General features: G+C 44.1%; 1 protein-coding gene across 1 annotated transcript in view; it reads left to right on the top strand.

Moving 5' to 3' along the window:
- The window catches only part of UIMC1 (ubiquitin interaction motif containing 1), a 212,504-nt gene that overhangs the window by 106,737 nt on the left and 80,027 nt on the right, over positions 1 to 25,740 (top strand). The window contains exons 7-8 of the mRNA XM_082256084.1: positions 10,021 to 10,109; positions 21,032 to 21,114. Coding sequence (XP_082112210.1) covers positions 10,021 to 10,109; positions 21,032 to 21,114 — 172 coding nt within the window. The remainder of the gene's footprint in view (positions 1 to 10,020; positions 10,110 to 21,031; positions 21,115 to 25,740) is intronic.

Raw genomic sequence — 25,740 nt, 5'->3', positions numbered from 1 at the left:
GGAGGTGGCATTCGGTTGACGGGCTAGCAAAAAGCACCCCCCGCCTTCCCCTGCCTCATGTGTCTCCTCAGATCCTGAATCTGATTTGGCCGCCGTGGATGTGGGTCACTGTGCTGGGTCTGCGACCACGCGCCCAAAATCCTCAGATAGGATGATTCCTCCACATCTGCAACTGCGCACGAAAAGGCGCTGGTGGAAGCAATGATTGTATCTGTGAGTGAGACCTTGAAGATGGAGGACGCAGCTTCAATGGAGGCGCAGGTTACCTTTGGCACTCACAAGCCATCCAGAGCGGCAAAGGTGTTTCCTTTCCCCGCCTATTTTGACAGAATTGTCGCTAAAGAGTGGGGGCGACCAAAGCGTCACCTTGGGGTCCCTAAGTAATTTACTAGATGTTACCCCTATGAGGAGTCCCTTATTAAGAAGTGGACTGTTCCACCGGTGGTGGACCCTCCGGTTTCCAGGTTGAACAAGGCAACTGTGATTCTGATTGAAGAGTCCCCAGCCTTTAACCACTTTACCACTGAGTACTGGAATAGTACTGCGGCAAAGTGGCACGATCCCGTCAGACGACGTAGACCTACGTCGCCAGACTCCTCCCCTGTAGGCGCGCTCGCGCGCCGCCGGAGGCGCGCTCCCGCTGTTTTCATTCACAGCGGGAGTCGGGCCAGGGGAGGAGAAGTGGCGATCGCCGCTGCTCTGCCCCGATCGTCGGGGATCTAGTGTGGAGATCCGCCCGCCTGTGTAAACACAAGCGGGCGGATCTCCTCAGTGACAGGGAGTGACAGATCGGAGTGTTCAGCATAGCTGGACATCCGATCTGTCCCTGTCTCACACAGTCACCTCCCCCCCCACACGTCAGTAAGCACCAGGCATACATTAACCCCTCCCTCTCCAATAAAATTAACCCCTTCCCTGCCAGTGTCATTTTTACAGTAACAGTGCATATTTATAGCACTGATTACTGCAGTAATGTCACTGGTACCCCCAAAAGTGTCAAAAATGTCAGTCAAGGGTCCGATCTGTCCGCCGCAATGTCGCAGTCCCGCAAAAAAAATCGCAGATCGCCGCCATTACTCATTAAAAAAAAACACCAAAAATGACATAAATCTTTCCCTTTGTTAGTAAACGCAATAACTTTTGCGCAAACCAATCAAAATACACTTATTGCGATTTTTTTTTTTACCAAACATGGGTAGCAGAAAACAAATTGGCCAAATTTTTAAAAAAAAATTGGTTTTTACATCTTTTTTGGGGGGAATTTCATATAAAAAAATGTTAAAAATATTGTTATTTTTTCAAAATAAACGCTCTTTTTTTGTTTATAGCGCAAAAAGTAAAAATCGCACAGGTGATCAAATACCACCAAAAGAAAGCTCTGTTTGTGGGAAAAAAAGGACGTCAATTTCGTTTGAGTACGGCGTCGCATGACCGCGCAATTGTCAGTTAAATTCGCACAGTGCCGAATCGCAAAAAGTGGCCCAGACGTAAGACAGCAAAATGCTCTAGTGGTAAAGTGGTTAAGGAACGGACTGACAGGAAGGCGGAGGCTGTGGCCCGCAATATGTACTCTCTTGCTGGTTCGGCACTGAGGCCGGTATTTACCATTGCCCTGGTGTCGCAAACTCCGACCGAGTGGGCTAAGCATTTATGAAGTGACCTGGAGGGAGAACAGCTCCCCCTGCCTTTGCAGAGCTGGTGGACCAGTTGGTCCAGGGGCTGCAGTTTGTCTGTGATACCTCTTTGGATGCGGCTCCCCTAGTGGCTCAGCTTTCTGTTTCGGCAGTGGTCCTTCTACGTGTCTTTTGGCTTAAATGCTGGTCTGCCGACCAGACTTCTAAAAAGGTCTTGACTGATCTCCCCTTTCAAGGAGATCGCCTGTTTGGGGCTATCTTGGATGACATCATTAAAGGTCTCACAGGGGGAAACAGTACTTTTCTGCCGCAGGCTACTAAGGGCAAGGAACCTCGTGGTAGACGTCGGCCCTCCTTCTCGGTTCATAAGAAGTTTTTTCGTCCCTCAGGTTTGACTGAGAAGGACTCGAAGCCTTTCAGGGCTTCCTCTGGAGGATCCAAAAGAACCTGGTCTTGAAAGCCGAGAGCGGGCTTCTCCAGACCCGCGGATAAGGTTCCTTCAGCATGAAGGTGCGCCCTCACCCGTATCGGGGGGTGGGGGGACGTCTTCACTGGTTTCTGGACCCGTGGACTTCCCTGTTACAAGATAAGTGGGTCCACAAAGTAATTTGGTTCGGCTACAAGATCGAACTCCACTCTTGTCCCCCAACGAGATTGTTTCGTTCCAACTTGCGCCTGTTCATGGACAGTTTACAGGGTCTGTTTGGGGCAGTACAAGACCTGTTGCTTCAAGGGGTGATTGTCCTGGTTCCGACATCTGAACATTTTCAGGGTTTTTACTGAAACCTGTTTACAGTTCCCAGGAAGAAAGGCAAGGTGCGTCCAGACCTGGACCTCAAGGCGCTGAACTGCTTTGTGCAGAAGTTCAGAATGGAGTCCAATCGCACGGGGGTGGCATCCCTGCATCAGGGGGATTTTCTTGCCAGTATCGACATCAAGGATGCTTACCTTCACATTCCAATATGTGTCGGTCACAAGTGCTTCCTCCCCTTTGCCGTGGGAGAGGAGCATTATCAGTTTATGACGTTACCCTTTGGTCTCACCTCTGCTCCTTGGGTCTTCACAAAAGTGTTAGCCCAGGTGCTAGCATTGTTATGCCAACGGGGGATCGTGGTACTGGGCTACTTGGATGATGACCTTCTGCGAGCGAGGTCCCCTACTGCTCTGGTGGAAAACCTGGAAATCACCATACGAACTCTAAATGAAGTTCAGCTGGATTCTGAATTTTCAGAAGTCTGCTCTGGTTCGGTCCACAAAGCCTCCACTGGCCTTACCCAGAGTGCTCCTTCCTCTTGACAAACTCCAGAAATTGCAGGCTGCGATTCGTCTCCTGCTGTCCAGCAGATGATCATCCCTCCGTACTTGCATGCGGGTGCTGGGCCTGATGGTGTCTACCTTTTGAGGCGGTTCCGTTTGCACAGTTCATACAAGGTCCCTGCAAAGGGAGATTCTGGCCAAATTGGGCAAGACTCCGCAGTCTCTGAGCCGGGGAACGAAGGAGTCCCTGATATGGTGGCTTTGTTCTCCGGTGCTTCGGCTGGGAAAATCCTTCCTCCCCTTGTATTGGGCAGTGGTCACCACGGGTGCCAGCTTGTCCAGCTAGGGAGGTGTCCTTGGGGAAAAATTCTCCTCAGGGGATCTGGACATTGGAAGAGTCCAGACTACCAATCAATGTCTTGGAACTCCAAGCGATCAGACTGTGCCTGGACCATTGGAGAGATCGTTTTCAGGGATGCCCAGTGCGGTTTCAAATGGACAGTGCCAGGGCCGTAGGTTATGTCAATCACCAAGGGGGCACAAAATGTGTCCTGGCGGCTCTAGAGGTAGCCAGCATTCTAGAATTCATTTCAGCCCTCTCCGCCATATACATTCCCGGGGTGGAAAACTGGCAGGCGGATTACCTTAGTAGTTGGACCAAGGGGAGTGGTCCCTTCATCTGGAGGTGTTTCATCAGTTGTGTCTCCAGTGGGGCATCCCCGAGGTGGATGTGTTGGCATCTAGGCTCCACAGAAAGGTGCAGAGGTTTGTGGCTCGGTCACAGGATTCTCTGGCGAACGCCACAGAGGCGCTGGTGGCCCCGTGGGGGTCAGTATCATCTGGGTTACGCCTTCCCCACTCTCACGCCTCTGCCAAGACTTCTATGCAGGATCGAGGCAGAAAGGATTACGGTCATCTTAGTGGCTCCAGGCTGACCTCGCCGGGCTTGGTACACTGATCTACTGCGACTGGTCGCTGATGTTCCTTGGAAGCTTCCTCTCAGGGAGGATCTGCTGATAAGGTGCTGATAGATAGAGGTTTATCTGAGTCTGTGATTCCAACGCTGTTAAAATCTAGAAAATCTACTTCTAGGAAGATCTACCATTGTACGTGGAAGACGTACATTGCGTGGTGTGAGTCTCTTGGGGTTCTTCCTCGCTCCTTCTCGGTGGCTCGGATCTTGACCTTCCTTCAACGGTTGAACAGAAATTGGCCTTGAGTACCATAAAGGGCCAGGTGTCGGTTTTGGCAGCCATCTTCCAATGACCCTCTCTGGTGCAAACCTTTCTTCAGGGTGTCCGACATTTGGCTCCTCCAGGGCGGTCTCCGTTGCTGCCTTGGGACCTCAATTTGGTGCTTTCGGTCTTCCAGAAGCCTCTCTTTGAGAATCTTCGGGAGATTCCCTTGCTTACACTGTCTCAGAAGGTGGCTTTTTTGGTGGCTATCACCTCTGTGTGCAGGGTGTCACAACTGGCGGCGTTATCCTGTCGTTCACCTTACTAAGGTGGTTCTTTGCCCCTGTCCGTCATTTCTCCCAAAGGTTGTCACTGATTTTCATTTGAATAAAGACATTGTGTTGCCTTCCCTGTGTCTCAGGACTTAACATCCAAAGGAAATTGCCTTGCATGCCTTGAATGTGGTCCAGACAATTAGGGTGTACCTAGCAGCTACGGAGTATTTTAGCAAGTCAGACTCACTATTTGTTTGTGCTCGCGGATGGGCTTTAGAAAGGGTTGTCTGCTTCCTCTGCTACCATTTCCAGATGAATCAGACAGACGGTTATTCAGGCCTTTTCTATCAGGGGTCAGGTTCCTCCTTTCCCTGTCAAGGCACACTCTACTCGGGCACTTAGTGTCTCCTGGGCCTTCCATCATCATGCGTCAGTGATGCAGGTTTGCAAGGCGGCAACCTGGTCGTCGTTGCACACTTTCACAAAGTTCTGTAAAGGGTATTTGTTGGCATCTGCGGATGCTTTTTTTGGCCACAAGGTTTTGCAGGCTGCTGTTTAGAGGAGTTCATCCTCTTTGAGGGTGTATTGTTTTTTTTCAGGTGGGCTTCAGTTGTTTTGGTTGAGCTTCTGCTGCCTGATTGGCTACTGTGTAGCCTTTGAAATTTGTTTGCTGTTCCCACCCCTCATGTTTAACACTGCTTTGGGATGTCCCAATGGTTATGAACATCAGGAGCTGTGTCCATCAATGAACGAAAGAGAAAATGGGATTTTTGAGTTTCCGTAAAATCCATTTCTCTGATGTTCATTGACGGACACAGCACCCACCCCTCTGTGGAGTTGTAATTTTTCTGACACTGCTTGTAGCATCACTGAGTACCTATAGCAGGGAGAGGGAGTATTCCCCCTGGTACTGCCCATAGGAGTAGTCCGATTCTTTTTCTGCTTGGTGTCCTACTCCTGTAGGGGGCAGTATAACACAATGGTCATGATGATCAGGAGCTGTGTCCGTCAGTGAACTTCAGAGAAATGGATTATACAGTAAGTCAAAAATTCCAATATCAAAGGAGCAAAAATACAAGCGTTTGTCTTATTTATGTTCACTCGGCACCTGTGTATGTATAGTTGCTGTCAGTAAATAGTAAAATCTCTTGACTGAAATGTATTTTCTCTATGTCAGGGAGCTTGAAAACACATTGATATATACAAGACCATACAGACCTATAGAAGATATATTTATATTAAATTTATTATAAATGGCTCCCAAACTCTAGGCCTCATCAGTATTCAAGTACATTGGTTACATTGCTTCTACTTTGTCTGACCCTGATGTATTGTATGTATAATACAACATCTGACATTTATTACATAATATTTCATCAAAATGGTACTATTATGGATGTTCATCCTTGCTTTTGGTGTAATGATAAAATCGGGTTGCATTGCAGACAGCAAAAGGTAATTGAAAAGTGCAGCATTCTGCTTTAAATGCATTAATGATCCATCCTGGTTCAGTCTTGGATCGTGTCACCTGATGTGCTTCGGTCTCTGTTACTCTTACATGGTGTTTCTATTTATTTTCTTATTCAACAAGCATGAGCTGGGAGGCGGAAGCAGCCTCTGTGGATTCGGTTTCACCACCTGGATATTTTATCATAAATCCTAGCTGTCTGCTAAGTGTTTGTTGTGTGGCTGGTCACAATAAATCTCACCGGTACACTTGAGCAGACTTGCTAAAAAGCTAGAACAGGAAGCTCTGGCGACAACTTGTATGTCTATTAGGTCTGTTGTAGAAACTGTAGCTTTATATATGAATATATATATGTATTGTGTGTATATATACAGGTGCATCTCAGAAAAATTTGAATATCATCTAAAAGTTAATTTATTTCAGAAATTCAATTCAAAAAGTGAAACTCCTATTTTATATAGATGCGTTACACACAGAATGATATATTTTAAAGCATTTCTTTCTTTTACTTTTGATGCTCATGGCTTACAGCTAGTGAAAACCCCAAATTCAGTATCTCAGAAATCTCAGTATCTCAGAAAATTAGAATGTTACATGAGACCGATTTAAAAAAAAAAAAAAAAAAAAAGATTTTTTTTCCCAGAAATGTTGGCTTACTGAAAAGTATGTCCATGTACAATATAGTATGCACTCAATACTTGGTCAGGGCTCCTTTTGCATGAATTACTGTATCAATGTGGCGTGGCATAGCGGAGATCAGCCTGTGACACTGCTGAGATGTTATGAAAGCCCAAGTTGCTATAGTAGTGGCCTTCAGCTCATTGTTGGGTTTGGTGTCTCTCATCTTCCTCCTAACAATACCCCACAGATTCTCTATGGGGTTTAGGTCAGGCGAGTTTGCTAGCGAATCAAGCACAGTAATACCATGATCGTTAAACCAGGTATTGGTACTTTTGGCAGTGTGGGCAGGGGCCAAGTCCTGCTGGAAAATGAAATCCGCATCTCCATAAAGCTGGTCAGCAGAGGGAAGCATGAAGTTCTGTAGAATTTCCTGGTGGAGGGCTGAGCTGACTTTTGACTTGATAAAACACAGTGAACCAACACCAGCAGATGACATGGCTCCCCAAATCATCACAGTCTGTGGAAACTTCACACTGGACCTCATGTAACTTGGATTCTGTGCCTCCCCACTCTTCCTCCAGACTCTGGGACCTTGATTTCCAAATGAAATGCAAAATGTACTTTCACTTGAAAAGAGGACTTTGGACCACTGAGCCACAGTCCGGTCCTTTTTCTCCTTAGACCAGGTAAGATGCTTCCGACAATGTCTCTGTATCAGGTGTGGCTTGACACAAGGAATGCGACCATTGTAGCCCTTGTCCTGGTTACATCTGTGTGTGGTGGCTCTTAAAGCACTGACACCAGCTGTAGTCCACTCCTTGTGAATCTCCCCAAAATTCTTGAATGGCCTGCTTCACAATTCTCTCAAGGCTGCGGTTATCCCTGTTACCCCCTAAACTACCACTAGATGTCAAGTTAGTCCCCGTTCACACTGGGGCGACCTGTGAGGCGACCTGGTCGCCTCACAGGTCGCCGTAGGTCGCCTTCCATAGGGAAGCTGCGGTCCCGTTCTAATAGGAGCGACACAAGTCGCTCCGACTTAGAAAAAGGGTCCGGAGCTTCTTTGGGGAGACCCGGAGCGACCGTCATAGACTTCAATGTTAGGGAAGTCGGATCGCCCCCAGTGTGAACGGGGCCTTACTACAAAAAAATAGTAACCTGATACAGTTCAATGCAACAACAGGAAAAAAAATACACATACAGGTGCATCTTAAAAAAAAAAATTATATAATCTTTAAAAAGTGAATTTATTTCAGTATCTCAATTAAAAAAGTGAAACTCGTATATTATAAAAATTATTACACAGAGCGATAATCTTTCTTTTAATTTTGATGATTATGGCTTGCAGCTAGTGGAAACCCAAAATTCAGTAATTCAGAAAAGTAGAATATTACATAGGACCAATAAAAAGGGATTTTTAATACAGAAATGTTGGCTTACTGAAAATTATGTCCATGTAGAGTATAGTGTGCACTCAATACTTGGTAGGGGCTCCTTTTGCATGAATTACTGCATCAATGTGGTGTGGCATTGAGGGGATCAGCTTGTGGCACTGCTGAGATGTTATGGAAGTCAAGATTGCTTTGATAGCATCTTTCAGCTCATCTGCATTGTTTGGTCTGGTGTCTCTCATCTTCCTCTTGACAATACCCCACAGATTTTCTATGGGGTTTGGGTGAGGCGAGTTTTCTGGCCAAACAAGCACAGTGATATACTATGATCATTAAAACAGGTATTGGTACTTTTGGAGGTGTCGGCAGGTGGCAAGTCCTGCTGAAAAATGAAGTCAGCATCTCCATAAAGCTGGTCAGCAGAGGGAAGCATGAAGTTCTCTAGAATTTCCTGGTAGAGGACTGTGCTGAGTTTGGACTTGATAAAATACAATGGATTAACACCAGCAGATGACATGGCTCCCCAAATCATCACGGAGTGTGGAAACTTCAAAATGGAACTTATGCAGCCTCTGTGCCTCTCCACTGTTCCTCCAGACTCTGGGACCTTGATTTCCAAATGAAAATTTACTTTCATCCAAAAAGAGGACTTTGGACTACTGAGCAACAGTCCAGTCTTTTTCCCAGGTTAGACACTTCTGGCGTTGTCTCTGATTCATGAGGGGCTTGACCAAGGACTACAACAGTTGTAGCCCATGTCGTGGATCGTGTGTGTGATGGCTCTTACAAACACTGACACTAGCCATAGTCCACTCCTTGTGAATCTCCCCTAAATTTTTGAATGAACTTTGCTTCACAATCCTCTCAAGGTTGCTTGAGCACCTTTTTCTACCACACTTTTCCCTTCTCAACTTTTCATTAATATGCTTGGATACGGCACACTGAACAGCCAGCTTCTTTAGCGTGACCTTATGTGACTTACCCTCCTTACGGAGGGTGTCAATGACTGTCTTCTGGACAACTGTCAAGTCAGAGTCAGCAGTTTTCCCCATGATTGTGTAACCTACTGAACCAGACTGAGGGACCTTTTAAAGGCCCAGGAAACCTTTTAAAGGTGTTTTGAATTAATTAGCTGATTAGCCTGTGATACCACGAGTCTAAAATATTTAATTTTTTAACCAAATTTAAATTTTCTGAGATACTGAACTTTGGGTTTTCACTAGCTGTAATCCACAATCCTCAATATTAAAAGAAAAAGATGTGTATGTGTGTGTGTATATATGTGTATATATATATATATATATATATATATATATATATATATATAGTAGAACTGTCTTGATATACAAGTAGCATTACGTCACAACAGAGTATAAAAGAGACGCCTCTATGTGTAGCAGTATGGTTACATTTAATGAAGGTACAACATTTAGCAACTGACATAGTTGATGATTAAAGGAGGCACATCTAAGAGTGCAGGCATCAGGGGTAAAGCTGTCCACATAGACCATTCTCCTTACCTCCAGCTCTCACCGCTATCAGTCTGCAGTCATGACCGGGAAGACTACCCTGCAGTAGAGCGAGCTGAAAGAGAGGCTTGAAGCTCTTGTGGATGGCTCTGGTCAATGGCGGTGCGGAGGATGATCTATGTGGACAGCTTTACCCCAGATGCCTGCATACTTAGATGTGCCTCTTTTAGTCATCAAATTGTGGTGCTAAATGTTGTACCTTCATTAAATGTAACCATATTGCTACACTTGGAGGCGCCTCTCTTCTCTTTTATACTCAGTTGTGACATGACGCTACTTGTATATCAAGATATCGCTTGTTTATCAAGTCAAAATGTATTACATTTTTCTTATCTTGCAAAGCACTCTCAAACCATATATATATAGAGAGAGAGTGAGACTTATAGAGAGACAAAGGGATTGCTGAAAGGGATATATTCGGTCAGCTTCTAAGTTTTATTGCCAAAGCTTGAAGCGGAGTTCCACTCATTTTTAAAAATTACCAACATTGTAATGTACACCCATAGTGATTTTATTTTTAGATATTTATATAGTGACATTTTGAAAGAAAGTACCTTTTTTAAGTAGTCGTCCCCGTGACTTCCGGTCACGGCTGCCTGCTATTTTTTATCTAAAATTGCGTGGTAAAAATATAATTGCAGAAAGTAAGTTTGTTTCAACATATTTTTAGTGCCGTCTCCCCAGCTGATGTGAGGGATGAAAACTGTCTGAATTCAGAACTGGCCATGGAGGATACCCAGGAAGAAAGCGTCTGTCCAGGTATTGACATTTATTTTCTGTTCATTCAATTTCACTTTTTTTTCACTTGAACTGTGCAACAACATTTGTAGATGATGAATGTTGTTTACTCAGGTTTTGGTACATGGCCTCTAAATCTAAACTAGAGGCTATGCACAAGAATGGTCTAATAATGCTCTATAATAGGCCCGAAAATCAGGCAGACCCACTCCACCCCGAGACCTGGGGAGATGGAGAAGCTGAAACTGAAGACGTGGTTTCCTGTGCGACCAGACAAAGTTACGAAACATAGTGTTTATGCGTTTGAAAAAGGCAATTGGAAGCCAAATTGGGAGTGTTTGCATTAAATAAAGAATTTTAGGCAACACTGTCATCTTGAGGGCGCTACAGAGACCAAACCACATAAGGGTGAGCATATGCCAATGAAGTAGGTCGGTGCGCAACTGTGAGAGTAGGGGATCAAAATTGGCTGCATAAAGGGATGCTGGATCCGGCATGATGTTGGTAACCAGATAATGGATGGAGTCAGTCACCCAACGAAGGTGTGTAATGGGACAGAGACCGTCAATGGTCACCTGTGCTAGGGTAATCGGAAGAGCCAAGGACTTGGCAAGGTTATTTTGAAAGTGGGACAGTTCGTCATAGACACACAAAGATTGTAACAATTTTGGAAGAGATATCAGAGGGTCGGTCAGAAAGAAAATCAGGTCGTCCACGAAGGCTGCAACCTTATGTACCCCGGGCGACTTCCAATAACCAGAGATCTCGGGATCCAGCCTTATCGAACAGAGAAGGGGTTCCAATGTTAAGATGAAAATTAGTGGTGAGAGGGGGCAACCCTGACGAGTTCCATTAGAGATTGTAAAATAGTCCGAATGTGTTTCATTCACCTTGACCGACACCGAGGGACAGACGTAAAGAAATGCTATTCATTGCAGCATGGATGGCCCCAGGCCAGGATGCCTCAGGGTGGCCTGGATAAACTGCAAGTTGACCCTGTCGAAAGCCTTCTCCGCATTCGTGAAGAGCAAGAGAAGGGGGAGACGGGCAGTCTTGGCCGCATGTATTAGATTATTGACTCGGGTTGTGTTGTCACATAACTCCTGAATAGGAACGAAACCTGCCTGGTCATGATGAATGAGGCGGGGAATGTAGGGTAACAGCCTGTTCGCCAGTATTTTGGAAAAAAGTTTAAGATCTGTGTTCAGCAGGGCAATAGGTTTGTAAAAAACGCATTGTGTGAGATCCTTCCCCCCTCCTTTGGGACCAAGGAAATATACGCCCTGAGGGAATCTACAGGCATTGAATGACCCTCCAGTGAGAGAGTTGAGGGCAGAAATCATGTTTAGAATGTTGCGGAAACAGGTATTGAGATGCACGGACTGAAGGGCGTCAGGGGGGACATAGGATAAAGTAACATACAGCATAAAATAGCAACTAGCTAGAGAGCTGTGAAACATATATGACCTCAATAGAGGGAAAAAAAGAAAAAAACTGAGTCACATGAGCCTGTTGGAGAAGTGACAGTGCAGGACAGGACCCATAGCCTCCTCCATAGATGCCAACACCCTCAAATAAGAGGGGCAATCAAATAAGGGTTGATCAATAATGGCCGGCACCACCAGCAATTCGAAAAGAGAGGAACCACTGGAGCACCTGGACAGGGCCAGCACGAGAATTTAATGTCAAGGAGGAGGAGCAGGGAGGCCGCCCACAACCAAAACAATGGTGACCAACTTGAACGGGTAACTACTATTGCCCGCCTGTAAGGGCGAGAGTCTGTATACAGTGGCTACCGCGGAATATACCACAGCAGCCCCCAAATTCATGTATAAATGAATCGGGGCCCAATCAGCCACCAACGAGGGCAAGACGGGGGAGTGGGGGGGACCGGGGAGGCATGGTCAACAGTCCCCCCAAGGAGCTCCCGGCCAGAACCACCGACCGGGCGACACCAGGGACCCCCAGCCCCCGCCAACCACCACCCGTGGGTGTCATCCAGTAGGCCCTCCTAACCCAACAACTAATAGCTGAAGAACAATGCAATCCCGGGTCAGCTACCAATAAAACAGTGCAGGTAATGCTAGAAAGACTTGAGATATAAAACCAAAAACAAAGTAATAAAAACAACTAAAACATTAAACAGGCTCCGAAAAAGGACAAGATCAAGCCGGACACAGCACCGTGTTTCACAGGAGATGACTTGTAGCCGATCAGGATTTTGAGGATTCTCAGGAAAGGGGTTAACAGAGGTGATCAAAGGGTTACATATTTGCCTAGCTAAGTTTTAGTGTAGTTGAGGGGGGGAGCTTTTACTAGTAGAAGGCATACATCGGTGTTCCTGCTTTACAGAAACACAGGATCCATGCCTTCTGTACTGACAGAGCGGCAATCTGCCTTGTTTACATAGGCAAACTACAAAATAGGGAGACAGGTAGTCCCCCCCCCCCCCCCAAAAGGAGTCAACTAAGGACACCAAGATGGGTGAAAAATCTAAAATTTAAACTTTATTAAGGCACATAAGCCAAAAATTGCAAAATCAGTGTGGATAGGTGTGACACAGCACAGAATAAAACATGATTAAAAAAAAGGCAAAAACCTGTCTCCCTATTTAGTAGTTGGATTATTGTCTTGTCAATGGCAACGGCCACCTCATTGGAGTGTTTGAAGGGGCCTCTCTCCTGTCCCTTTCAGGAAACCCCCTACCTGCGGCCAGTTTGGGAAACTCCTTTAGCTCTGTTTCTATTGTTTACATAGGCAGACTGCCGTTCTGCCTGTGTACAGAATGATCAGCAGGTGCCAGTGGACATCGGGTCTGCGTGACCCGCTGATCATCACTCACTGAGTAAAATCACAGCGGGGGTGCGCACTTGCGTCCGATACCCAGAAGTGCAGGACCATACGTGATCCTGCGCGGATGCCCTGTAGCAGTAAATCTGCTTTGGGGTGGTTGGCAAGTGGTTATAAGAACCCATGCTCTTAAACACTGGAACCTCCTCCTGCTCTGTTATACCCTTATCCCCCAGATCTGTAGGAATATCCTGGTCCTTTAAGCACTAAGCCTTTTCTTACCCAACTGTGTATGTCCACCGCCTGGTCTTCTGTTCATACTTTCTTCAAATTTTACCTTGTGGATGTCCAGTCTTCTGTGGATGCAGCTCTCTGCCACAAGGATTTTGCAGCAGAACTCTGAACTTAAAGAGGAGTTCCACTGGCTTTTGTGTTTATTAAAAGTCAGCAGCTACAAAATGTTACCTATATTAATGGCACCTGTTTGAACTTGTTATCAGTAAAAAAGACACCTGTCCACAACCTCAAACAGTCACACTCCAAACTCCACTATGGCCAAGACCAAATAGCTGTCAAAGGACACCAGAAAAAAAATTGTAGATCTGCACCAGGTTGGGAAGACTGAATCTGCAATAGGCAAGCAGCTTGGTGTGAAGAAATCAACTGTGGGAGCAATTGTTAGAAAATGGAAGACATACAAGACCATTGATAATCTCCCTTGATCTGGGGCTCCACGCAAGATCTCATCCCGAGGGGGCAAAATGATCACAAGAACGGTGAGCAAAAATCCCAGAACCTCACAGGGGGACCTAGTGAATGACCTGCAGAGAGCTGGGACCAAAGAAACAAAGGCTACCATCAGTAACACACTACGCTGCCAGGAACTCAAATCCTGCAGTGCCAGACGTGTCCCCTGCTTAAGCCAGTACATATCCGGGCCCGTCTGAAGTTTGCTAGAGAGTATTTGGATGATCCAGAAGAGGATTGGGAGAATGTCATATGGTCAGATGAAACCAAAGTAGAACTTTTTGGTAAAAAACTCTGTCGTCTTTGGGGGAGAAAGAATGCTGAGTTGCATCAAAAGAACACCATACCTACTGTGAAGCATGGGGGTGGAAACATCATGCTTTTGGGGGACCAGAACGGCTGAACCGTGCAAAGGAAAGAATGAATGGGGCCATGCATCGTGAGATTTTGAGTGAAAACCTCCTTCCATCAGCAAGGGCATTGAAGATGAAATGTGGCTGGGTCTTTTCAGCATGACAATGATCCCAAACATACTGCCCGGGCAAGAAGGAGTGGCTTCGTAAGAAGCATTTCAAGGTCCTGGAGTGTTCTAGCCAGTCTCCAGATCTCAACCCCATAGAAAACCTTTGGAGGGAGTTGAAAGTCCGTGTTGCCCAGCGACAGCCCCAAAACATCACTGCTCTAGAGGAGATCTGCATGGAGGAATGGGCCAAAATACCAGCAACAGTGTGTGAAAACCTTGTGAAGACTTACAGAAAACGTTTGACCTCTGTCATTAAATTGTATGCATTACCAGATAGCAGTATACTGAGCGCATGTCATAATAGATAAGTGCCACATCCTATTAGGAGATTGAAACTGAATATTGGAAAAACATGGACTTTAAAGGCACTGGGTACAGTAAAACAACCATTTTATTGATTTACATCTTAAAACGCAGAGAAAACTCTTCTATTACTATTACTGTTCATGAACATTATGTACTTTGACGCCTTTTTTGAGGCAATGTATTTGTTTTTCTGTTTCTTTTCTCTGCGTTTCAAGATGTAAATCAATAAAATGGTTGTTTCACTGTACCCAGTGCCTTTAAAGTTCATGTTTGACCTCTGTCATTGCCAAGAAAGGGTATATAACAAAGTATTGAGATGAACTTTTGTTATTAACCAAATACTTATTTTCCACCATAATTTGCAAATAAATTCTTTAAAAATCAGACCATGTGATTTTCTGGGATTTTTTTCTCATTTTGTCTCTCATAGTTGAAGCATACCTATAATGAAAATTACAGGCCTCTCTCATCTTTTTAAGTCGGAGAACTTGCACAATTGGTGGCTGACTAAATACTTTTTTGCCCAACTGTATGTGATTAAAGGAACTTTTCTTCATTGGATTCCGTGGTGGTGTGCGACCATTTTCTTCTTTTTCTTTTATATATCTCTAGTGTGGGCACTCGGCTGTGACAGCTTGCGGCTTCACAGCCGGGTGCGCACTGCGCATTCGCGAGTCACGCGTTCTGAATAGACGGACAATCTTCTGGGACCTGTGACATGTCCCGGAAGATTGCAGGGAGGGAGGGGGAGAGGAGAACTTCCGCCCAAGCCGCCTAGGCAGCCCGAGTATAAATGGAAGCAGATACCTGTCAAAACTATGTACCCACTCCCCCCTCCAAAAAAAAAAATGACATGCCAAATGTGGCATGTCAGGGGGTCAGGACCACTAAAAGCGGGCGTTCCACTTTTGAGTCTTTCACTTCTGTCTTTTTTTTTTGGCATGTTGGCACTGTTCCATTTGCCTAGTTGTTGTCCACCTTTTGTATTTATTGCTTGGGAATGACCCATGGTGTAGTTGCTTGTGTCCTTTACTGTAAGATTGAGGTAAGAGGAATCTTGAATTACCTGCAAATTCTATATCGTAGTGTACAGGACATTGGACACACTCCCAACCTCTCCTTGTTACTCCACATTTCTTGCTACAAAACCCACAAGGTGGGGTACAGTTGTCGGGAGAGTATCCCCAGGGGGAGATGTGCTTGAAAGCTTGCCATTGTCCAGTCACCAGAAAGTACTAGCCTCCATGGTGTATAAATAAGTTGCCTGTGTCCTGTACTGTTGTCGAAGATATGGAATTTACAGGTACCAAAATGTTCTTCCTAAAGACCCTAACCTGCAGGCATATTTTAGTTTTAAATGTTTACTTCCACTTTAAAGCAATTTTTCAAAATAGTCTGTAAAATGGCGACACAAATAGGGTGGGAGGAGATCGTAAAAAAAAACTATAAAAGTTTGAAGAACCGCAATAAAGGTTTATTAGTTATACAAAATATGCAAGTTTTTAAGTAGGCTCCTATTTGTTACTGGAGGCCCTTGCTTCAGGCTTTCTTCTAGTTCCATATTCTTGCCTCCTCTATTGCTTTCTGGACCTTCTCATACTAAGAGACTGGCTTTTCCATGCCAGCATTACAAGGGTGGATCAGTCCATGAATTGTCACTCTTGGTATTATGTTTGTACAAACTCTTCATATAGCACTTTGTACTTCTTAGCCAGTCAGCAGTAACTCCCCACTTCTGTCTGAGGTTTGAGGGGGATAGAAACTACAGAATACAGACTTTTGCATGTATAACTTACTTTGTGTATGGCTTTATACCCATACATGGGAAGTGTTTATCTGTCAAAGGATTTGTAATACTCTGTAGCCTGTCTTGTGATTCAGGCACCCTTGCTAGAGAGCATAGCTCTCCTCAACTTCACTGCACCAGAGAGACATTGCACAAACACACACCAAATCAGCTGAGTTGACAGTGAGAGGTTATTACGTAGATAATTTATCACTCTGCTCAATTTGCTCTCTCCCCTTGTCAACGTGGCCATTGCCAGTGCATGTGCAAAGCTTGATTTGGCTCCCAGTGATGACTTTTCTTCTACCAGTTGGAGTCCTATGCAGTGGGTTATATGAGGTTAATATAAAGATAAATGTAGGTACTTTACACTACAGGCGGTCCCCAGGTTACAAACATCTGACTTACAAACGACTCCTACTTACAAACGGAGGGAGACAACAAGAAGTGAGGAGAAATCTACCCCTAGGAAGGGAAATACATTCCTGTAAGAGTTATTATGGAAAAAAAGATGTCTCCACTGAAGCTTTATCACCAATCCTTGTTTCCACAACAATCCAAAATTTTCAAAATTCAGTTGTCATAAGGACAGAAAGTGAGGGGAAATCTGAACAGGGGTACAGACAGCAAAACAAATGTTATAGGGGTGTTAAACCTTCCCTATGCTATCCAAAAATGTAAAAACTATTCTTTTGGCTGGAGCTAAACTTAAAAAATGTACCTGTTCCGACTTGCAAACAAATTCGACTTAAGAACAAACCTACAGTCCCTATCTTGTTTGTAAACCTGGGACCGCCTGTAATTGATATTAAAAATACATTAAAGTACTGTATTTTCTGGCGTATAAGACTACTTTTGAACCTCAAAAAAATCCCCCAAAAATGGGAGGACGTCTTATACGCCGAGTATAATATCTCCAAGGTAACCTAAGTATAAGTATTACCGGTAGATCATGTAATAGGGGGGTCGTCTTATACGCCGGAAAATACGGTAATACTCTGGCCCCTTTCACACTTGTGTTACCTAAAAGTCTCGGGACTTTGCCGCAATTTTGACTGGACTTGAAGCCATGCCTATGTAATTTGGAGGTCTATGGACCTCAAGTCGCATTAAAGTCAGACCCAAGTAGTGCAGGGACTACTTTGAAGTCGTACAGATATGAACGATACTCATTGGAAATCATAGGGTATGACTTGTCCTGCGACTTTGCAGTCCCAACTCGGGGCAAGTCGCGCAAGAGTGAAAGGGGCTTAAATGTAATACATTTTTTTTTCATTCTGGATAGAGTTAGAGAAAATTTTCATCCATGTCAGTTTTTATAGTACCATCTGTGTTCCATTGGGGAGCTTTCCCTTCATTTCCTGACCCATAGCTAAAACAGCAAGTGAGTGCAAATCCCTCCAAAGTGAGGGAATCCCTGGTTGTCACCAGAACTAGTGTCCCTATTGGAAGATTTTCTCTCAGTTACCGTCCCAGATCCAACCCAAAATGTGGAATCTTCTTTTAGTTTTACCTTTACTTTTGTTTTAGTTTTTTACTGATGATAACAGTACATATGACAAATAGAAAGGGTGGATACCCTAATCCTCACTTGGCACAGACAGGAAAAAAACTAACACATTTTCTAATCCCTGTGCACACTTAATTTATGAAACATGGAATCTCATCACTTGCTTATTTGTTAGGTGCAGCTTATACACATTTTTTTCCTCTGTAATTCTACTTTATTAGAATGCGCTCCAATGTCTGAATTTTGTAATTTAGGGTAACATAGTTTAAATTTGAACTAGGAGCACTCACCTATTTGCAGAGCTGTTGTCCTTTAAAGAGTAACTCAACCTTTGTTGAGAAACAAACCTTCTCCTCTGGGTGATCTCTGTACAATGCAGGGATTTTCACAAACTTTGTTGCAGATTCCTACCTGTTTCTGCTCCGATATAATACTGTAGCTATTTGTTGTGTGCAGAGTGAATCTGAAAGGGAGTGATTTTTTTTTTTTTCTAATAATAAGCTGATGTACTTGCAGGGCTCTAATAAGAAAAATTGCAAGGTCTGCATCCCTTTAGAAGCGATTTAACACTTTAGGAGTATCTCACAAAAAATGAAATTTTTGTTACACAGGATGCCTTTTTAGTGCACTACTGGGAAGTGAGCCAATCACACAAGCAGTAGTGCAACGCCACCCTAAATAAAAATTCTCTATAATTAATCTATCATGTATGAGTATTAACCATTTGCTGACCGCCCCACGCAAATATACTGCCGCAGGGCTGCTCGGCTGTGCAAAATCACGTAGATCTACGTGATTTTGTGTATGCAGTCTCAGGAGGCGGGCCGCGGGGGCAGATTGTCGCAGGCCTCCCGCAATCGTCAGAGAAATTGACAGAAGATCCTTCTGCCTATGTAAACAAAGCAGGCAAGTCTTCTATCACACAGGCAGAGAGAGATTAGGAGTTTCAGCTAAGCTGAAACCCCCCGATCTCTGTGTGCCTGTTACAGAACTTACCCCCCCCCCCCCCAAACTGTGAGTAAGCACCAACAGGCATACATTAACCCCTTCCCTGTCAGTGTCATTTATACAGTAACAGTGCATATTATTTAGCACCGATTACTGTAATAATGTCATTGGTAACCAAAAAGTGTAAAAAATGTCAGTTAGGGGTCCGATCTGTCCGCCGCAATGTTGCAGTCCCACTAAAAATCGCTGATCGCCGCCATTACTAATAAAAACAAAAAAATAAAAATAAAAAGTCCAAAAATCTATCCCGTAGTTTGCAAACGCTATAACTTTTGCGCAAACCAATTAAAATGTGTTTTTTGGGGATTTTTTTTTACCAAAAATATGTAGCAGAAAACAAATTCGCCTAAACTGATAAAAAAATTAGATTTTTAAAATTTTTCTATTGGGAAAGTAAAAAATATTGTGGTGTTTTCTAAATTGTCGCTCTTTTTTTGTTTATAGCGCAAAATCTAAAAACCACAGAGGTGATCAAATACCACCAAAAGAAAGCTCTATTTGTGGGAAAAAAAAGTGCATCAATTGTATTTGGGTACGGCGTCGCACGACCGCGCAATTTTTCATTAAAGTAATGCAGTGCGAATCAAAAAAAATGGCCTGGTCATTAAGGGGGTAAAGGGGGGTCACTGCTGTGAAGAGGGATTTCCTGTAGACAGGGAGACCGTGTGTGTGTGTGTGTGTGTGTGTGTGTGTGTGTGTGTGTGTGTGTGTGTGTGTGTGTGTGTGTGTGTGTGTGTGTGTGTGTGTGTGTGTGTGTGTGTGTGTGTGTGTGTGTGTGTGTGTGTGTGTGTGTGTGTGTGTGTGTGTGTGTGTGTGTGTGTGTGTGTGTGTGTGTGTGTGTGTGTGTGTGTGTGTGTGTGTGTGTGTGTGTGTGTGTGTGTGTGTGTGTGTGTGTGTGTGTGTGTGTGTGTGTGTGTGTGTGTGTGTGTGTGTGTGTGTGTGTGTGTGTGTGTGTGTGTGTGTGTGTGTGTGTGTGTGTGTGTGTGTGTGTGTGTGTGTGTGTGTGTGTGTGTGTGTGTGTGTGTGTGTGTGTGTGTGTGTGTGTGTGTGTGTGTGTGTGTGTGTGTGTGTGTGTGTGTGTGTGTGTGTGTGTGTGTGTGTGTGTGTGTGTGTGTGTGTGTGTGTGTGTGTGTGTGTGTGTGTGTGTGTGTGTGTGTGTGTGTGTGTGTGTGTGTGTGTGTGTGTGTGTGTGTGTGTGTGTGTGTGTGTGTGTGTGTGTGTGTGTGTGTGTGTGTGTGTGTGTGTGTGTGTGTGTGTGTGTGTGTGTGTGTGTGTGTGTGTGTGTGTGTGTGTGTGTGTGTGTGTGTGTGTGTGTGTGTGTGTGTGTGTGTGTGTGTGTGTGTGTGTGTGTGTGTGTGTGTGTGTGTGTGTGTGTGTGTGTGTGTGTAAGAAGATGTAGATTCCCTTATTCTGGTGACTGGATGTGCCTATGTGTCTGTTAAGGAGAGAGGAAAAAGTGTGAAAGCCGGGAGATTTAACCCTTGAAAGAAGGCAAGCGCTTTCATGACCTGACTGGTAATGAAGGCGTCAAGTTTTTGAGGCCAGCATTTCACTGGTGATAGAGACATGAAAGCACTTAAATATTGTATTTAATGCAAGATATGACACTAAATGATCACAGTGGTGACCTAATTTTCATTTATCCACTATTTTCATAATCTACTATATTGGACTATGAGTTGGTGAAATCACTTTTTGAGTGTTTAGCTAGCAATTTATTTATTTTTTTACACTTTGTGTGTTTTTGATTTGTTTTATGATATTATTTTTGGGGCATATTTGTTTTTGAGTATACTACAGTTCTTTACACTGTGTACAGAATGCCTCCAGGTTGCCATAATGCTTTGAATTTCATGGAAAATTAGTGCTGCATTTTAAAAAGGAAAGGTCATTTTTAGAACATTACATTATGGCTTGTGTAACAGATGTGCTATATTTTTATTTTTGCTTTATCTTTTCTCTCAGAAGTGGAGTTACCCTTTAAGTTTTCAAAGCTCCTTTTCTTCAATGGAAGACGTAAAAGGTCACATTTTGCAATATTCTGCATGTAGGCACTGCGTAATTCGGTTTTAACTCAAAATAATAAATTTGAACAATATTAGAACTGAAATATGTGATATACAGTATTTTACTAATGATGATATGTGTAGCTTAGCATTAACTTTCATTTTATTTGTGGCTATGGGTTATGGGTGCATTTGCTTTTTTTTGTATAGATGATTTGTTTGTACAGTGTCAGGAAGTTACATACTATCTTATATTTTATCCTACAGAGACACAGCTTGGCTCAGAAATCCACGACAATAATCAAGAGAACCAACCAGATTTAACTGAGACTGCCCCAGTGTCAACACAAGTAAGACTTGTTTAATCAATGGCATGACAGTTCACAGTGAAATCAAAAGGTGTTTGAGCCTCGGTTAAAAGGCTAACCCAAACAAAAGTTAAAAAGTACTTTTTTTTTTTTTTTTGATCGATTCTCTAGCAGCCATGTGACTTCTTTGGCTTTGTTCTCCATCTCTCTGTTAATGGCTAGGAATATATACTACAGAGTGGCCGGCTCCACACCACTTTCTCTTCCAGCTCAAACCTTGTTGGCACTTTCTAATGGCTGTAACCAAGCCTGTGTGCCGACACAATCGCGCTACAGGAAGGAGGTGACAGTTCTGGTGGAATTTCAGCAGCGATCTTCCATTGTTGTCAAGCCTCTCAAAGACATCGTCCAAGCTGCTCAAAATTGTCAAGGTCACAAGGTTAAAGCAAAATTAAATGTAGGGACTTTTCACATAGGGCAATTAGCTGTGTGCCCCATACAGGGCTGTGTGTTACCAGCACAGGGATGCACAGGTATGTATGCTGTATATAACGTAAGCTCAGATTGTGAGATTTCCCTGCCATAATGTCATAACCTATTCTGTCCACCAGGAGTTTTGGATGGTCATATCCAACTTTTCAGGTAAACCTAAACCTGTGCTATATACCTACTTTTTATATAGCTGCTGTACTGGATCAGAATGTGATCTAAGAAATAAGTTATATAGGGATAGACCGATATGTTTTTTTTCAGGGCCGATACCGATATTTTGGTCACAACGTATCGGTATGGGCCGATATTTTGTACATTTAAAGTTTTGAAGAATCAAGACAATTTTTGACACAAATCTGGTAATGAACATGTTAATTTTTGTTTAATGCTTAATGGCTGCTTTGCTGGCACCCTGTGGTGGGTGGCTGGCACCCTGTGATGGATGGCTGTCTGGCACGTTGTGGTGGGTGGCTGTCTGTCTGGCACCCTGTGGTGGGTGACTGGCTGTCTGGCACCCTGTGGTGGGTGACTGGGTGGCTGGCTGTCTGGCACCCTGTGATGGGTGACTGGCTTGCTGGCACCCTGTGGTGAGTGGCTGGCTTGCTGGCACCCTGTCGTGGGTGGCTGACCTGCTGGCACCCTGTGGTGGGTGGCTGGCTGGCTGGCACCCTGTGGTGGGTGGGTGGCTGGCACAGGGGATGTGGGTGGCTGACTGGTACAGGGCCTGTGGGCGGCTTGCTGGTACAGTGTCTGTGGCTGGTACAGGGCCTGTGGGTGGCTGGCTGACTGGTACAGTGCCTTTGGCTGGTTGATACGGGGCCTGTGGATGGCTGGCACCGGGCTGCTGTGGGTGGGTATATGGCTGGGATACACTCCTGCAAGACTGGTCCCGAATCCAGACGAGGATGTCCAAGGCAAGGGAGGCGGCCTAAGAAGGCAGAATGACGTCATGAAAATATTGGTAATATCGGCCAGTTCCGGGGCGATACCGATATATCGGGAAAAGTTGATATCGGCCCTGCCGATAATCGGCTGATCCCTAATAAGGTAAATAAATACATCCGTTAATCCCCACTGAGCAGGCAGTTGACAGGTCTGTCTCTGCTCACTGTGCAGAGAGTGACCTGTCAAGAGTCCCGCTCTCCTCTATGGGGAGATTGGATGAAAACAGACAGCATGTCCATTTTTATCCGATCCGACCCGTTGGACGAATGGCGAACGTATCACCATCCGTCTTTTCAGTGGATCTTGTCTGATTGGATGCCAGACGGGTGTCAGCGGACACATCTCCGCTGACATCCACCTCCTCATAGAGGAGAATAGGTGGCTCAATCAGGTCCCCTGTAAAACAGACAGGCGGACCTGAAGGGTCTGATCGTGTGAAAGGGGCCTTAAAAAAATTCCAGCAAAATTAAGAAAAAAAAATATATAAAAATGATATATTCAGTGCAAATTAGGTGCTCAATATTATATTCCAAAATACTCTTAGTTCCCTTAAGTTCCAAATAAAGTGCTTAATGTAAGAAAAAGTGCCTTAAGCTGGATACACACTATACAACTTTTGTTGGTAGATTTCCTTTAGATTTACATTTAACTATGTTGTGTAAGGGCCTGCCTGATTGCATACAAATTGAAATTGTTTAGATTTGACCTCATATTATGTGGTTTTGGTAAGTCTAATGGGCCATACACACTATACAGTACAATTTATTTCCTTTAGATTTACCAAAACCATATAATATGAGGTCAAATCTAAACACTTTTAATTTGTTTGCAATCAGGCAGGCCCTTGCTCTACATAGTTGAAGGTAAATCTAAAGGAAATCTAACCACAAAAGTTGTATAGTGTGTATCCAGCTTAAAAGGAAAAAATCTAAAGAAAATGGTTTAGTGTTTATCCAGCTTTAGTGTCCCATGTGCTTTGCAACCACTGTTGTACTTTCCACTTTAAGCTTTCATTCAGCATGTGCAGCCTCCCTATGCCAGCATCTATGTGAGAAGAAGGGGTATGGGGTCTGGCTGATGAGTAAAGAAGAACAATAGTGGTGGAATCCCCTAGGAGAGGTGAGCGGTACAAACCCTGGAGAGCAAGAGGATTGAGGTGGTAGTGTTGAATAAGCGAGGTGGAGGAATGGGGAGTGATCCTGAGCATGTTTTGACCCTAAAGAGCAGTGGGTCTATATATCTGGTAAATGATTTCTGAAGGTGGAGGTTGCAAGCGGTGAGTGAAGGCTTAAAGTGGAAAGTACAACAGTGGTTTAAAAGCACATGGGATAATAAGGGCCCTTTCACACTGTTGGATGCAGTTTGTTGCAGCTGGATGCATTTTGAACTGCACTCCAACTGCAAAGACAGCCCATAATCAAGGTAATCCTATGGGCATAGTTCACATCAGTGCAGTGCAGCATAGTTAAAATAAAAAAAGTAGAGCATGCTGCATTTTTTTGCACCGCAGATGCAGGCAACGCACTACAAACAAGTTTCAAATGCAATGCACCCGCACCGCTCTTCACCATTTTAAGCCAAAAAATTCAAGCCCATAAACGTATAAAATATGCACTGCAAAGGCAGCACAAAACGCTGTCAAGCGCGCTTCAAACGCATGTGAGCATGCAGTCAAAAACACACAGTTATGTGCAGTTTCTGGTGTGAATGGGCGCTAAAGCACTTTTTTTTTTTTTGCAAAATAACTTTTTATATTGGTTTGATATTTCATATATAATAATGTGGTTTTATGTATAAATAAAGTGTATTTTTCTATATAGGATTGAGCACATAATTACGCAGTGTATAAGTTATTGTTATATGTATAACTTTTTTTTTTTTTTTCTTCATTTTGCTGGAATTTTTTTTATAGTTTGGCTGTATTTATATAACTTGTATAAATAAAACATAAAAAGTTGGACCTCCCCACCTATCTCTCCCCATACAGCAGGTGTGCAGACCCAGAATCTCGCCAATAGTCCCTGCAAGCAAGTGTAAGAAATTGACAGGGGTTTACCTCTCTAGCATCTACCAAAAACTGAAATATCTTGGGTGAATCGACCCTTTGCGTAGCGAAGCAACTGTTCTGCCTGTATATTCGACCTTTGGACAATCTTTTCTCACCTGCCATGCACTGTTATGTACATGTTGGGAAGTCTCTGGCTGTTTTCTTTAATTTATGTAATCCTCTGGAGCGCCAGGCTATCATGATTCACATCTTCCTTTTACCCATAGATGAACAGAATATTGTGGGGAAAAAAAAGAACAACCCTTTTATGTCCCAGTTTTCCATAGCCATCTGATACTGTTGTTCATGGCCATGCATGGGGAGATTTTTGCAGGGTACCTACAAAAACGTTTGCATTATATGAGAGGCTCCTCCGTTGTATGGGGAATTACTGTTTTCTAAGTGGTCTCTTTTGAAATAAGGCTTCAGTATGAGCAGGGATTGCTACACTAATGAGCAAATAAACTAGAGAGGAGACTGAGTTGGCAAGCAGGACTAGAAAGTGTTGTGGTGTACCTCGGCCTCCAGCCATCTGTACTGAGTCACCAGCAATCCAACCTGGGATATTAAATACATACTAATCTTTTGATTGGGGTTTGCTTGGCACTTGGCCACCTGGACAAGCCTGCTTTACTAACAAGTTATACAAATTAATTTACGTTTACACAGTAGTCACCCGCAAAACATCTGTTTAATACACTACCCATCTGGGCTGTAGACCTTTTTACAAATTAGTTTTTGTAAAGGGCTCTCTTTACACACTAACCACTCTGTTGTGTAAAAAATATGTGATCAGAAATATACATAGACTGCCATTGCTGACTCCTTTCTATAACATTTCTAGTTGTCATACTGACCCAGCGGCTTTATGCATAAAGTAAGAGAAGATGGAGGGAGCTAGGGCTGCACGATAGTGGGAAAAAATCACATTGCGATATTTTTTCCCCAACGATATATATTGCGATATTTATACCCGCCTCTTCCTGGTGTTCATGGTACAGTCGCCTCCCCTCCGTATTTGGTACCTTCTTGGTGGCCTCGGCCCACGTGCGTTCCCTCCGCCTCTTCTGTTTGTCCCTCATGATTGGGCTGTGAAGTCGGTTCTCCGGGAGGGAGGGGGAATCTCTCTGGCTGGGGCAGACGGAAACGCCGGAAGTGGGGGTAACACTGGGAGTTGTAGTCCT

The sequence above is a fragment of the Pelophylax lessonae genome, assembly GCF_965119305.1.
Source record: "Pelophylax lessonae genome assembly, chromosome: 4".
NCBI classification, from domain to species: domain Eukaryota; kingdom Metazoa; phylum Chordata; class Amphibia; order Anura; family Ranidae; genus Pelophylax; species Pelophylax lessonae.
This window is presented reverse-complemented; position numbering and strand designations above follow the sequence as displayed.